We start from the raw sequence: 16,920 nt of genomic DNA, 5'->3' as shown, positions 1-16,920 counted from the left end.
TTACCTTTCCTAAAATAAATTTCAAAAGCTAACAGATGAGTATCAATGTTATCAGCAACAAGAGTCTTAAGAGGTATTAGGAACTTGATAGCCTCCTCTAATGGATTCTCCATCTATTTTGAAATAAAAAACAAAATCATTTTTAAAAATGGCAAGACAAATTCCCTCTAAAATTTCATATTAATACACATCTAAAATCTAGAGGTCTTTCATAAAAAAAGTAGAAAACATTTAAACTTTATCTATAAACAGCCAAATTCTAAAACAGTCTTACTGTTTTCTGACTGGAATCCGTATGTTTACAAAATATTATTCCACAGACTTATGGAAATGTTACCATGTAATGTCTTGTCAGTACTTAATACTACATATATCTAAAGGAAACAAATATACTTGTACCACATAAGTAAAAAAAGATTAAAGCAAAATCAATGTTTATACTAGATTCACAGTGAATAAAACCAGAACACTTAGAAGTTCCCTAAATAATTAACACTTTGAGAAAATTCTGAAGATGAGACACTTTCTTTAAAGTTAAAAGATAACAAGATATATAGAACACTTTTTAATATAGACAATCTCTGCTGTAAGAATTAAAAAACAGATGTGAAAATAAAATATATTTTGTTTTGAAATTCTGTGTAAAGAATTACCAAAAGCTTCAGTGTCTAAAGTAATTACAAATTTATTATCTTGCAGTTCTTTCAAAGTCCAACAAGGGTCTCACCATGCTTAAAATGAAGGTGTCAGCAGGACTGCATTCCTTTATGATGGCTCTAATGAAAAATGTTTCAATACCCCTTTCAGCTTCTCAAGGCTGCCCACATTCTTTAGTTTATGATTTCTCTCTCCATCTTCAAAGCCAGCAACAGAGTTTGAGTTCTTCTCACAAATTCCAACCTTCTTCCCACCCGCCCCTCCACTTTTAAGCCCTTCTATGATTTAATTGTGCACCTAAATCATGTTTATCTATTCTTTGGTCAGCTAATCACCTTAAATTACATCTGCTATCTGAATCATGTAATATACTATATTCAGATTCTCGGGATTTAACATACAATTCTGTGACTAGATTAGCTCAAATTGTGCACACTGTCACTCAAAAATAACTGATGACTATTATAATGACCCTGAGATAGAGCAAATGGATTCTAATATATAGGTTTAAGTAATGTTTATGATCAAAAAATAACTAATTTTACCAAATAGAGAGTAAACTTCTCTCACCCTTTCTAACTTTTCAGGTATAAGTTCTTCTTTGTGGCCACTGGCTTCTTCTTCGTCGTCATCTCTCTTTTTCTTTTGACTTTTATGTTGACGCTCTCTTTCTGCATGCTTCCTTTCTTCTTCTAATTTTGCCTTTTTCTGGGCTCTTCTCTGCTTACTAAGCATTTTCTTCAGCTCTTTAGCTGACAGGTTTTCTATAATATCCAAAAGATGAATTCTAAGCCAGTTTCCATTTTCCTCATATTCTTCGGCAATACATACTATTAGTACAGCTTTGCAGGGTAAGTGGCAAGAAGAGGCAACTACATAAAAGTTTATGGAAAGTGTATTCCTAATGATCACCACAAAACCTGGCACAGAAAAGTCAACTAGAAGATAATGCATTGACACAAATCAACCAATCCTAGCCAATTTCTGCTTTGTACAAAACATTAGGCAAATTATTTTATCCCTCAATCACGATGCTGACTAGTATAAAACGGGGCTGCTAACACCAATAATCTTCTTGGAATACTTCATTGCAATATATAAACCTTAGAATATTTTAATGCAATTCATAAATACAATTGATATCTTTATTTTATAAACACAAGAAATAAAACATCAGAACTGTGTTTTTCTCATACCCTAGACGTTAACATTTTGCGACTAAAGGGAGCAATAATATGATCTCTGATATTATCTTCAATGATGTAGGGATTAGAACTTATGAAAACATGTACTTCCCTAAAGAACTTAATAGAAATATTCAAAAACAGTTAAAAAGCCCTAACACACTCATTTCTGTTGTTCATGAATTGGCTTTGCCAAAGATAAAAATAAAAGATTGGAGGGTTGGAGTGTGTGTGTGGGCAGGGCAGGCAAGCCCAGGTTCATTCCTTAGCACATGGGGTCCCCCCAAGCTCTGCCAGAAGTAATTCCTGAGTGCAGAGCCAGTAGGAAGCCCTGATCATTGCCTGGTGTGGCCCAAAACTAAAACCAGAAATTAAAAAATAAATAAATAAATAAAATAAAAGATTCTGACCAGAGAGTACAGTGAATAGGGCATTTTCCTTGAATACCACTGACCCAGGTTTGATCCCCGGCACCACACACAAATCCCCCAAGCACCACCAGGAGTGATATCAGAGCACAGAGTAAAGAATAAGCACTCAGCCCAGCCAAGTGTGCTCCCCCAACCAACCAAAATAATAATAATAATAATTATTAAAAAAGTACAAATCACTGCATTAGTAAAATTTAGAAGCTACAGTACATCATCCTTATATTTTAAGTCTCTCCCCAACTTTTTATGGATATCAGTTATCTAACTTTATCCTTATTTCCTTTGGCAATATACTTTTCTATTATTTATCTTAATGACATTAGAAATTTAATGTTCTTTACAATCTTTTTAAGCAAGCTCCTTTTCAGTTACCTGAATTTATTTCTTGTTGTTTGCTCTCATTAGTTAACGGATTATCATACAACTTCAAGTATATTTCAATTGCTGATCTAGCAGCCTTAAAATAAAAGGCATGTCTTCTGAGTACATCTTCTAATCTCAAAAGATCAACATAAGCACGAAGAGTCATCTTTCTCATGCAGTATGTATGGAAGTCAAATTGATCATCAGTTATCTCCAAAAAATGCTTAAAAACAAAATTAAAAATAAACCCTTATATTTATGTCAATAACATTTACTTTTGACTAGAATTATTTTTAGAAATTAAAAGCAATTTTAATAGACCCAAATTCACTAGGCTACCCACTAGAGTTTTCAGCTGTATTAAAAAATTAAGCATTTCTTTGCACTTAACTTTCTTTTTAATAATCTATGACCAGTCTCCAAAATCAGATTTTGTGATGATATTCAGTTTCTATGTATAAAAGTCAGAAGAGCAAATTATCTTTTAAACCTAGATAGTACAAATTTATGTTCTTCATTTTAATGAAGTTATTTCTCAATATCCTCTCTCCTCCAAATTAGCAAGGGAACTCTGAATCAAACTGAACATATATACAAATTCACACAAAACATTCAAAAATCACACTTTTCTAACTCAATTATGAGCTCTTCAAAATCATGCCCTGTCTTCTCTACCCTACTACCTGGCATAAGACAGCAACATAGAAGAAATTGGATAAGCATGGTGACCTCTGCCAACTCAAGATCAATTGTGAGGTGTGTGAATTCAATTTTTTAAAGCCTTGATAATGTAATCAAAGTTAGAATAAAGAAATTTATGCAGATAGTTTTATAAAGTTTTTTGTTAAACCAATCAAATAAAAACATTTTAAGATCATTTCAAGTAGTAAAGTGCTACACAAATGTAGCACTATGGTTTTCCCTCACTAAGTTTCCAAAATCCTTGTACATTCCCCTTTAGCAGAGATCTTAATCTGGATTCTATGTATAAACAACATTTCCTAAGGGAAAAAAATCCAAGGCTTTCATTCAATTCTCATAGGCTAAAAGCAGAAAAGGTTAAAACAAATCCCACGCAAGATGGCTCACTGGCCTAGAGCACACACTCTGCATCCAGGGATCCAAAAACGGATCCCTGGCTCAGAATGGTCCACCCAGTACTGTCAGGACTGACACCCGCCCCGCCTTCTGTCTCAAGCACAAAGCCTGGATGAGCCCCTAAAACATGGCTGGGTCTGGCACAAAACCAAACAAACCAAAAAAAGAATTATCAGTTAAATGAAAAGGACCTCTCCTTTAATAAAGCAACTTGCACTTTTACTTTCTTTCCAAAATGCATCTGTCTTTTTTTCTTTTAGTTTCTCTCAAAAACATACAGAAAAATCAATGGCTCAATACCTATCTAGGCCAAGCTCTTCAACTATTTCATCTTTCCTGTCCTGGGGTTGTACAGGAAAAGTTATTGTCCTGATTTAATCATTTAATTTTTAGTTGTCCTGATCATTAGAAACACACATAAAATTACATTAAGAGCCTGAGATTTTAAGAGAATTCAAAGATAATAAAAATATACAATGTGAAAATAGAAAAGAAAAATAAACATTTCACATTATTTTTTACTTCAAAAATATTTTAATGCTATATTTGAAAACATAATTCCTTCAATAATAAAAATCAACTCAAGTTATGAACTTGATCTTATTTTTTAAATAGAGAATTACATATTTCATAAAGTTGTTCAGTTTTTGTTAAGGTAAATCAAGTTATATGTAGCATCATAAAAAATTCTTTAAATCAAACCCAATCCTAACTAAAGAAATGCAGTGTAAAGTTATGGTACATAATAAGATGAGAGCATCTTAGGAGATTACAGGAATTCCTTCAGGCTAAGAAACATTTATATCTATGAATAAAAAAGCAGACACAAACTACAAGAAATACTTCTAGCAACATTAGTAGATTTAAGAAAAAGTCACATGGAACCACAAACATTTAAGCCGCCTCTTTTATCAGTTAACAGCCCACAAGCTGCCTCTCTCCAGTTAACATCTTCATTAAAATAAGGTAAACTATCCTAGGCTGCCCGAGCCTCGGCATCTCCACTGAAAAGGCTGATGTCTCAAGAACTTGCTCAGCCTTAGCAAACCTGAACATTTACTACTCTAGAATAAAATAAATTAGAAAATATAGGATGCTGCAAAAGTATCTTTGTTCTTGAAAGAAATAGCATTAGTACAGAATTCTACTTAGAACAACTAATACTAAATTTTTTTTAGAACTCTTAAATTATACAGAAGTTGCAATGGGTAGTACAGAAAGGATATCTTGATACTCTTATCTCAGTTTCCCCCAAAGATTACATACAAATCAAATGTGAAAAACCTGACACTGGTACAGCATATGTCTACAATTCTGTGTGCTTTTATCATGTGTAGATCTGTGGAACCACTCCCACAATCAAGATACAGAACTATTCCATCAAAATCATCTCCCTTGTAATACATAAAAATACAGATGGTAACACAAACAAAATTAATTTTCCTGTACTTTGGCCAAACATCATATGACATGGTCATATCAACTAACTGCAGAAAGTAGACATATGAATATCAGCATAAGTTCATACTCTCCAATTTTCTCAAAAACACTTTCAGCAAGGTGAGAAAATAACTGGCCGGAATAAAATTTGGTAGACTGTCAAAATTAGGGATGAATCAAAGAGGCTGGGCCAGCCAAAGAGACAGTGCAGTGGATAGGGCATTTGCCTTGCACACAGCCAATCCAGATTCTACCCCTGGTATCACTCCGTTAGTTCCCGGAGTCTATCAGGAGGAAGCCCTTAGTATCACCAGGTGTGAGGAACACTTGCCGCCCCCGACCCCTCCAAATAGCAAAAAGTCAAAACAAGTCAACACATAATTAAATGTTATTCACCGTAAATTCACGGCTTCCTTTACAAAATCCCTACAAAGCCCTCTCTTCTGATCTAGATGCATTACTTCTGAGTTCTTAGAGACTAGTTAAGAGTTCATATAGAAAAAGGCAACAAAACTAAACCTAATATATAAACAGATAAACTAGGGTAATAAGCAGATTTACTATTTGCTTGTAGAGAATCATCACCATAAAGAGCACACAAGTCAATTTGAACTATTAAGATGCAACGGAAAGGAGGCTTTCAGCTGCCAGTCTGTAGACTGGTCTTCAAGATTAAGAGGTTGAAAACACTACCCAGAATCTTCCTATAGTGTCTTCATCTACCAAATGTCTTAGATCTTATTTAAAAAATATATATGAGTATTGTTTGTTTCAGATACAAATCATCAAGACAAAGTTCCGAAAACCCATCACCCAAAAAAGGGAAAAGAAATAACGTCTAAAAAATAAAGTTTAAAATGTTGTTCTAAACATGAATTTATATCCAGTATCTTGAAGATAATAGTTTTGTCTTGATTTTAATAAAACTCAAGTTCTAAATATCGGACCAGATTGAACTACAACATTTTTATATAATCCTAAAATCCTAAAAGGTGACTAATCTTGAGAAAGAGAAAATACCTATCTTAGGTCTTTCTAGAATTCTAACCCTGAAAATCGAATTACTATAAATGTTACAGTAATATGCACCTGAACAGAAACTGCCTTCAACAAAAGATTTCTTGAATTCTTGGAAAGCATAAAAATGATCTGGCCTCATTTAAACTTCTATTTCTACTCACTGACCTATTTAGAAGATAAACCTCCAGGTATTTTCCTTATTAAAATACTTAAAACCCAGGTACAAGAGTGACTTATGAAGATACCTATAAACTTATTTTGTAATTATATTACTAAATCCTTATAATTAAATCAATTATATACAATTATATGACTTTTCTTTTAGATTATAGGAGTTTTATTAGAATTTTGGGTACCTTTAATCACCTTAAACTAAGCACTCACATTTCTACATATGAACACTAGAAGAGTTGTATCTTACTTATTTTCAGTGTGCTACACATAGAGGGTAGGGGGGAATGGTGCGCATATCTGGATTACTCCTGGCTCTGTGCTCAGGAAGCAGTCCTGGGGGGGGGTCTTAGGGGATCATATGTGGTTCAGGGATCAAACCCAGGTCATTACGTGCGAGGCAAGCACCTTCTGGACTATCTTTCTGGTCAAAATCTTACTTACTTATAATATGAATTATTCACTAAAATATAGTAGTAGGTAGGTAGTTTCTTTTCCTATTTATGCCTCAAGTTCTTTGTATTCTCAAGCATCAACAGCAAACCTAAATAAAGGTAGTTAAATTTTCAGCAATTAACCAAGTTAAAAATATAACTGGATAGTAATGACTTCTGCAATGTTTTAATTGCTAATTACTTCTTGTAAAATTTTCTTTAAAAAATGCTTTTTATAAGCCAAACTGTATTTTTAGCTAGAGCTGGATTTAAAGTTCTACAAGTATTTTCTAGATTCTATTAATTTCACATTATAAAATTACATAGAATTTTGTTTCTTGCTAGTGAGCCACAATCACTGAAAATTAAAGAAAAGCAAAATCCAAAAGAAACCTGGTATATGGACAGCTATTAATCATATTCTAACAATCCCTCCTAAATAGTAAATAACTATAGATATAAGTTGTTTGTGTTAGGAAGAATCAATTTGTAAGTTGGGGAAATTCACAGAAACAATGATCTCAGAAATAATCAAATTTCCGTTTCACCGAAAATATGATAAAGTCCTAGTTATGGTCTAGTTGGATTATTGGCCCTACGAGTGCAGCAGCCTCTTCACTACTGAGAACATACTGATGAATTACATTTTTCCTAAGCAGAATGCTTTTAAAGTGGCAGTCATATGGACGGGAATGTCAAAATAAACTAGCGATCTATGATTTTATCTCAGGAATAAGAGCTAGGACACATAAATCTTGCCTTAATTTATATTTTGCAAGAAGCAGAAGTTTCCCCAGGGATAACAGCCATCTATGTTCTGGCCTAAAAGAGGGGCGGGGGGGGGGGGGGGTTATATACATACCCCATAATGCAAAAACTACCTTATCTCTGGGGGCTCAGATATTAATTCTAACTCTAGTTCCCATCAAAAGCCACCCCCTAGTATTTTGCCTTTCTTTTGGGTAACCACAGAAATTTCAATGGGAAAAAGGCCAAAGTGACTGCAGGAGTGCAGACATCAGGCTCACCTGACTATGATGCCTGTGGTTTTATACTGCGTCAGCATGGGAACAGTGGTGCAGATAGACCCCACAACTGAGGGCTGCTGAGTACTGCCTCAGGGGTGCATTTGTGGCTCTTTTCCTCCTGTTGTCCATTTGGAAGGAGAGTGCTTCAGAGATGACAAAGAACAGGAAAACAAAAATTCACACAAAGGAAAAGAAAAGTCCCCTCACTGAGGCACATCACACATTTAATCCTAAAAGCAAGTAATAAAATAAACCAGCAATCCAAGCATAGATTACTGTACAAAACACTGAATGTAGGAACAAATCTCCTGAGAAGACAAACTGGAGAGAGGCTGACTACGGAGCAGAACCTGATGTAAAGCAGAAAGAGGTGGCCATCAGCTTGTGTATCCTTCAGTCTAATCATGAAAATCAAATAATGGCCGAATTCGGAATTTGAAATTTTGATTATGTTAACAAATAGCAACAATGGCTTACTAAACTGATCTTTTCCTTCTTCAGACAAAATATATAGACACGTAGAAATCATGACCATTTGAGAATTTTTTTAAAAACGATCATTTATTCACAACTTCTAAACATTTGAAGGCCAAAAGTCAAAAACTTTTTCATAAATGAAATTCTGAAAACAGAAGTATATGATCCTGTGTAAAAATCTGCCTTTTTTTTTTCAGTCACCTTTAGAAGAAAAATAAGGTCAAAGTTCTATTAACTTACCCTTTCTACTTCATGGCATTTTTTCAAGGCATCCCCGTATCTCCCCAAACGCTGGTAAGCTGAAATGCATTCTGTCTGAAACCACATACACTGCATCTCATTTAAATTCTCCATGGCAGATGTTCCTTCCTGAAACAGAAGCATTGTTAACTATTGAAAGAAGTAACCAGAGATCCTAAAAATCTCATTTCTCCTTTACCATGACAGCTGTCTTAGTAAGACAATAAAGAGCAATAAAGAATTAACTCTTATTTATGCAGTGCTAGGGTATTCACTACATAGAAAAGTCTCCAGTTTGGGTTTTTTGGGAGGAGGAGCTGGCGTGGGAGGTGGGGGGGGGGGGGGGTGGTAAGGGTAACTGAAGCTTCTCTAGCAGGGTGCTCAAGGTCCATTTGCGGTACCTGGGAATCACAGTGTCAATAACTGAATCCAGGGTGCAGCACTGCAGTCCAACATTTCAGTCATTGCTCCAACCCCCCACAAGCTAAGATTTTTATATCAAAGCCTCTACTTATTATTTAATATAGTGACCTTACGAAGTATAGTTAAGCTTTCTTTGTCCTTTACTAATGAAAGCGACTGAACCTTTCCCTGCTGATTCTAGGACCCTGTAATAACCCTTGATTAATACCCATTAATCAAGTCTGTTAGCAACAGGTTTTTAACTTTGCTTGAGATACTAATTTTCAATACTGAAAATGATGATTTTATGTATTAATTCCAACACATACCCTGCCCCAAGTTAGCAGAAGTTTTTTCTGGCTTTTGGTTTCCCAGTACCCTCCATTCGTGTTATCAGGTGTCACTTTCTTTGTCCCCTATGTTTCCTCCTACAGAATCTCCTGTTGTCTGACAATTCTTTGCCACAGGCTGACAAAATCAAGTAACTAAAGTTATTAAGAATAGCTGCCAGTTAAGGCTCAATGAGAATCCTAAGAAGATTAAGTATGCGGCTGGAGAGATGGTACAAGTAGACAGGGTGTTTGCCTTGCACACAGCTGACCTGGGTTTGATCTCTGGCTTCCCATACGGTCCCCCAAGAACCACCAGGGTAGTTCCTGAGTTCAGAGCCAGGAGTAACCCCTGAATATCATCAGGTAATAAAAACTTCTCAAAATAAAAAAATTAAAAGATTATATGATAAAGTATCAGTTTCAGTTCAGCAACATTGGAGTTGTCTGTTCAGAAGAAATAAAAATTTTGAGTATTTTGTGTGGCCCAGGAAATGTGGCAGTGGTATTTTTACATAAATAATTTTAAAGTCCTCAGTTCTCTTTGTATAATTTCTTTTTTTGTTGAGTACATTTTTATCATTTATATTTTTACTTACAAAAATTAACTAGAACTATCTTCAGCCAAAAAATCTGCAACAAGGAATTATCAACACTTCATTAGCAATCATACCCAAATTTAATTATTCATTCAAGGTCACCAACAGTTTCCCCCCCACCTTGCCATATGTTCCACCAGAGACTTGCAAGGGCACTGACTGGTATAAACACACTGACTGTGTACTTAATTTAGCATGAAACTTGTCAAGGGGGAATAACGAGAGCAACAATTAAGCTGTAAAGTCAGGGTTATTTGGTTTTGTTTGGGGGCCACCCCTGACGAAGGACAGGGCTTTCTCCTGGGAGTGTTCAGGGGACCTTTTGGGGTGCCTGGGATCAAACTCGAGTTGGACACATGCAAGGCTAAACCTGCTGTACAATCACCAGCGCAGCGCCCAGCCACAGATTTTGGTAACTATTCTCAAAAAGCCAAGCTTTTCCCTGCTTTCTCAGACACAGCCTAGTTGACTTTGGTTTATTATCTTTTGTTGTAAATAATTGGATTTAATTAATGTTTTATATACCAAAACTCTTCTCTAGAAACATATTTTTCTGTTTATGTTTACTCTGTGGTTGTAATCTTCCTCTTGTGATACAGGGCATGGAAAAAATTTAAAAACACACTAATTACCATGTGACCAAAGATTTGCATCAAGCAATCTCTTCAGAGTCTCAATCACTTTACCGGTCAACAATCTTGATTAAATGAATTTAAACAGTATTAGTATTCTACTTTCAAATGTTATCTTTTCTCATAGTACCCCATCTTCTTGCAAATGCTTTCCCCAAAAGTATGTTTAACCACCATATCTGCAGCTGATTCTATAGCATCTGAGCTTTAGATACTAGACAGTGCAGTTACTTCTCTTATCACACAATTCTAAAACATAGGCTTAGCGTTAGATACCAGTACTGAAACCCACACTCAAATTGAACGAATACCTGGGTGATCTTCAGCTGGCAAAGTGCATATCTCTCTAAACAATTTTCTTAACTATGATTTGTTTGTGTGTGTGTGAAGACATATATAGCACTTTTCAATACTAAATAATACCAAACTTTCTGCCAATCTGATGGCACAACAAATGTCTTTTATTGTTTCCCTCATTACTAATGAAGGTATACTTTCTTGGCCATTTTGTTTTCCACTGCTGGGAAATACTTGTTCATATCTTGTCTTACTGAGTTTCGTGTATTATTTGTTTCTATGACTTCTTGCAAGAGGTCAAACTTTCATGATAAAAATTTAAGCCATTCTGTGACTTCTAAACTATAAGACATTTCCAGCAGCATGGAACACAACTACAATCTATGCATAGAACATAATTAGTTAACATTTTTCCTTAATTTAATTTCTAGATATTTTAGGGTTTTTTGTTTTGTTTTGGGGTTACATCCAGTGATGCTCAGGGGTTACTATGACTGGCTCTACACTCAGGAATTTCTCCTGGTAGTGCTCAGGGCCGGGGATGGAACACAATTGAGCTGCATGCAAAGCAAAAGTCCTACCAGCTGTACTAGCGCTCTGGTCCTAATTTCTTAACAAGAAATTCATTAAATCACCATGAGACACCAAGTTACAAAGCTGTTTATGACTGAGCTTCAGTTGAAAAATGAGCACCCATGCTTTCACCATTGTCTAGTTCCTTCCACAAATGTCCCCTGCAGGTTCCCTCCTGCACTTTTCTTTTTTTCCTTTAAGGCACTACACTTTGCAATATTGCTACTGAAAGAATATCATGCACATCACTTTACGTCCATTCAGCACCCAGTTCTTGTTCAGAGTGATCACTGCCTAGTATCAACTATATCATTATCAATGTCATCTCTTCTCTACCAACCACCCTCCCCGCATTGTGGTAAACTACCCCCTCCTTTTTTTTTTAATTTCATTGAATTAAGTTACAAGTTTTCATGTTTGGGTTACCATCACACAATGATCAAACACCCATCCCTCCATCAGTGCACATTCCCCACCACCAATCTCCCCAGTTATACCCACCCTCACACCTTCCCCCCGCCTCCATGGCAGACAATATTCCCCATACTCTCTCTCTACTTTTGGGCATTATGGTTTGCAATACAGACACTGAGAGGTCATCATGTTTGGCTCATTATCTACTTTCAGCACTCGTCTCCCATCCTGACTGATTCCTTCAGTCATCATTTTCTTAGTGATCCCTTCTCTATTCCATCTGAATTGTGGAAATCTTCCTACCAAGGACAAGTCCTGACATATTCAGGCCTGGTAGTGAAGTCCTTAATCCATTTGACTTGACTTGTGCATGGCATCAGGAAGAGATATAGGTTCACTTTTTTGTTAGTTAACAATTAAGGAAAGTAGTACACTATCACACTAGGATACATTAGCATAAAGCACAGTAATTAACTGTGAATAACTCACCTGCAAACACAAGCACTAAAACCCTCCAAGTTTTATGTAATATATAGAAAAGTACAAAATTTCATTCCAAAGAATATAATGAAACTTGGGTATCAAACCTGCAAACCTAATTTCCTTTTACTTCCCAGTCACAATCAATGAATATAACTAGTTTTCATTATATGGATTAGAACTATCTTCTCCAAACCTATGGTTTATCTTCTACTGTGCTTTGGCTTTTTTTTGTTATACATAAACTTTAATTTTAATGTAGTCAAGACTATCAAAATTGTTTTTATACTTTAGGCCTTTTGGTGCACTACTTCCTACCTCACTTTGTAAAGATACACTTCTATACATTTCTTCTTAATATTTGAAAAGCTTCCTTTGGGGGGCTGGAGAGACAGTACAGTGAGTATGGTCCTGGTCTTACACGCAGTTGATCTAGTTTCAATCACCAGAACCCCATATGGTCCCCCAAGCTCCACATCCCTGAGCACTTCCCTCTGTGGCCCCAAAATTTGGGGAAAAAAAAAGAGTTTCCTTTTCATACTTAGATCATGAATCCACCTGGAGCTGATCTGTGTGCAACATATTTACTTACACACACACACACACACACACACACACACACACACACACACACCACTCTTTCAATAAATTCTTTTCATCTCTGGGTATTAGATTATTTCTGAATAATATTTCTAAATACACGTTAGTCTGCTTCAAGATTTGTACTGTTCTACTGGTCTACTTACAGTTTAACCATCAACATTTATTTTTTATAACATAACAAAGTCTAGATCGTTTTGTGGTTCATAAGCATGATGTAAACTCAGGGAAGTTAATCATGCATAAAGGTACTCTGTAAGCCATTCTAACTAAAGAAATTTAAAAACGATCATGAAGCTGGAATACAGTTCATGCTCTGCCTATAGAAGGCTGGATTTGATCCTCAATTCTTAACAGAAACAAAAGCGTTACAAATTACTTATGAAATAAAATAACTGCAAACTGAATTTTATACATAAGCACTAAAGCTGAACATTTTATTTTTGTACTATACACCACTACAAGTCAGGCACTTATACACATTCAACCACAATAAGCAAACACATTCAGGGACCCGGGATTAAAAACAGGATTTTTAATTAAAACAGGGTGCCAGAGTGACCGCACAGTTGGTCAAGATTTGCATGTACACAGCTGACCTCAGATTGATTCCTGAAACCTTATATGATCCCCCTAGCCTGAGTCCTGCCAGGTGTGAGTCCCCCTCCAAAATACAAATAAACAACAACAAAAAAACTGAGATGAGTTCTTAGTAACTCTAGCAACAAAATTACAAAGCATCATAGAACTTCAGTCTGACTAACTCAGGCAATTATATACTCATGTATGCCAGTTCCTACCCTTGTGAATTTGGAGCACATTTCCTCTGCTTCTTTTATCATATTTGCTCGAAGCATATATTTTGCACATTTGGAATTGATGAACCTATCAGCTGTGTCCAAAGACTGTGCTTCATCCATCCATTTTACTGCTTCTTTGAGATTGCCTATATGCTTTAAGAGACAAAAATATTAGAAAAATCACAACATATGACTGGGATAATATGGATGCAATATAATGGGAAAAGCTTACAAAAACAAACTAGAAATTTGAAATTATTTCCATTAAATTGATCTGAAAATCATTATATGAATTATACTTGCATTTGTAAGAGCTAAAACAAAACACTAATTAGTCTGTTACAATTGTGCAACATGAAATTTTTTAGAATTATGAAAAAACACTATTAGAGTTTCCTAGAACAAAGATTAAGTGGCAGAGTCTTCAACTACTCAAAAACATGAATAAACTAGTTTTACCTTGTAAATTTTGGCTTTCATATAGAATAATTCAATTAGTGTTGGTGTGCTACCAATTGCAGCATTAATATAATCTAAAGCCAAAGAATATTGTCCAAGTTTATCAAAGTGCTGTGCCAGGAAATACTGAACCCAGAGGAGTGTCGTTGGGGGTTCCTTCTCCCCATTCTCTGAAATCAAACATAAAATTATAGAAGGCAAAGTAAAACAAATCACATTCCTTTCCCCCAATGCATAATAAATAGTATTACGTTAATAAACACTAAAAATCCAACAGCAATAAAAAATTTTAACAGAAAGAGGCTACGACTTCATACTACGAAGTTCAGAAAGTGGTGACCAAACCCTTTTTGAAACTAGCCAAAGATGCTAGTTTATAACTTCCACCTCGCCAAAAAAAAAGTGCTTGGGAAAAGGGGTAAATTAATCTAAGTATAAGTTCTCAAGCCAAGAGTATATGAGCAAGGGAAAAATAGGAAAAATAAGACAAGAAGCAATATTTTATCAGTAGAAACTTCAATAAAGTCAAGAAATAGCAGAGCTCAGCAATTTTTAGGCCTTAACACTAAATCAGAGAAACCCAAAACTGAAAGACTGAAAGAAAAGATAGAGTTCTGAAAAGGTGAAATTAATCCTACACTGAGGCAACAGCTGAATCCTTTCTTACTCCCCATTCTGTACCTTACCTTTAAAATACAGAAGAACTTACAAAGAAACACCAAACTCTCAAGATAGTACCAAAAAAACCACCATAAAAAAAAAAGAGAAAGAAAAAAAAAAACAAGGAAAGCCTACAGGAAGAAAAAGAGCAACAAGAAGAGAAACCAAGTTCTCAAAATGAGTTTCAGAAGGGAGGACATACTAGCATAAAATGAAGAAGAGGGGCCAGAGAAACAGTACAAGTGCCTTACAAGCTATCAACGTGGGTTTGATGCCCAGCATCCCAGATGGTCACGCAGCACTACCAGGAATGATTACTAAGTGCAGAGCCAGGAGTAACCTCTGAACATTGTCAGGTGTGGCTCAAAAACCAAGTAAATAAATAAAATAAAGAAGAAAGAGAATTTACTAACAATACATCATAAAGATCAGATTTGAAAAACAAAGATATCTTAGACAAGCAAAGGACAGTTCAACAATGCAAACACAAATTAACATATTAAAAACAAATTATAAAGGGAAAGTTAGGTATTTATCTTGCTTTTCTTATATAAACTTTTATTTCTGAAGAACTAAATTTTTATGAGAAAAAGATCTTTATAAAAAAATTTCAGTTATGAAAAAAAATAAAAAAATTTTTTAAAAATTTAAAAAAATTTTCAGTTATGATACCATAGCAACAATGCATTGGGTAAGGAGCTTGCCTTATATGTGCCCAACCCGGGTTCAATTCCCAGCATGACATATGGTCTCCTGAGCTCTCCAGGAGTGAACCAAGAGCACAGAGTCAGGAGTAAAACCTGAGCCCTTCTAGGAATGGCACCCCCCAAACAAAAAACAAACAGAATTTTAGTTATAATAAATGTAAGGGACAGGAATGTAGCTTTGCAGTAGAGTAATCGCCTTCCACGTATGAGAACCTGCATGCAATTCCCAGCACTGAAACAATAAAAAAGAATGAAAAAAAAATTTGAGGGTACGGAGATAGCTCGAAAGGCTCTATTTGTGTGATTTGTGTGCTAGAAGCCTAGGTTCAACACCCAAGGGCAGCCAAGTGTACCAAAACAAAAAAATACAGAGAAAAATTATTAGAAAAAATAATATTCCTGGAAAATTTATATTGCTGGCTAACTCCCACCTCATAAAATGATGGAAAATTTAAATTAAGTAAGATTGAAAGTATTCTTCCCATTTCGTTCACTAATTCAAAAACGATTTAGTAAAGTATCAACAGCACACAGATAATTAACACTAGTTGCACTGTGACCAGAAATAAGTTTTAAACGAGCAATGAAATTCCAACTCAATCTAAACTTACCATAAGGACTGAAAAAGTCACATGTTCTAAGAGAGGCTTCATAGTTAGTCACAAGTTCCTGGATTATAGAAATCTGTTAAAGAAACAGAATTTCAAATTTTAAAAATATTTCATTGAAGGTATTCATATTTTATCATGAATTAAATTTAGAACAATATACAGCTGACTTCAGAACTACAAATTAACTAAGCTATTAGGTTTCTGCTTTTCCCTCCCACACAGGGAAAAAAGAGCACATGGAAATGTACTGCCATCTTAATAGTAAAACAAAATCTACCAATTTCCCATCACAATAAGCTACTTGAGGTACTGAAGAACAATTATCAACAATTACTATAAAATCTTTTCTTCGCCAAAATAAACATATCAGTTTAACTTACTAACAGTTAATTTACTTGTCTTTCCTTTCCTGTTATACTGTGAAAGCAGTAAAGCATTATACTTTTAAGATTTTCTGAAATGTTGCTTAATACTGAAAAATTCAGAGAAATGATCAAAACTATAAGGTGAGATTAAGCAAATTCTTAACAAAGTATTTAAATGACCTTTGGTCCTTGATCCTTTTGATAAGTATTTAGTAAGACTAAAATGCTACAAACTACACTGTGAATGTGCTCTGCCCTGAAAGCATCAAATGAAAAGTCACAAGAATTAAAAATGGCAGGAAAGAAAAAGTTTTCCCTTATATGTATATATAATTTTAAATATCTAATGATATTTACTATTCATAATAAATCTAAATATGACTATCTTATATTAAAAAAGGATAAACTGAAGAAAAATGATTAGAAAAAATTAAAACAAGCTGAACACA

At 34.9% G+C, this 16,920-nt stretch overlaps 1 protein-coding gene across 4 annotated transcripts in view; it reads right to left on the bottom strand.

The window, feature by feature from the left end:
* The window catches only part of NAA16 (N-alpha-acetyltransferase 16, NatA auxiliary subunit), a 58,955-nt gene that overhangs the window by 7,597 nt on the left and 34,438 nt on the right, over window positions 1-16,920 (bottom strand). For 3 of the 4 annotated variants that reach the window (XM_056109880.1, XM_056109882.1, XM_056109881.1), the window contains 7 exons: window positions 16,107-16,179; window positions 14,129-14,298; window positions 13,670-13,822; window positions 8,544-8,672; window positions 2,645-2,858; window positions 1,228-1,421; window positions 5-113 (listed from right to left, as the gene is read on the bottom strand). In XM_056109880.1, the coding sequence (XP_055965855.1) occupies window positions 5-113; window positions 1,228-1,421; window positions 2,645-2,858; window positions 8,544-8,672; window positions 13,670-13,822; window positions 14,129-14,298; window positions 16,107-16,179 (1,042 nt within the window). Of the gene's footprint in view, window positions 1-4; window positions 114-1,227; window positions 1,422-2,644; window positions 2,859-7,826; window positions 7,970-8,543; window positions 8,673-13,669; window positions 13,823-14,128; window positions 14,299-16,106; window positions 16,180-16,920 lie in introns of those variants that run through there. The other variant, XR_008791747.1, reaches the window with a different exon arrangement.

Source organism: Sorex fumeus, unplaced genomic scaffold (genome assembly GCF_029834395.1).
Source record: "Sorex fumeus unplaced genomic scaffold, SorFum_2.1 ptg000008l, whole genome shotgun sequence".
NCBI lineage: Eukaryota > Metazoa > Chordata > Mammalia > Eulipotyphla > Soricidae > Sorex > Sorex fumeus.
The sequence above is the reverse complement of the archived record's forward strand: the minus strand, read 5'-3'. Positions and strand labels throughout refer to the sequence as shown.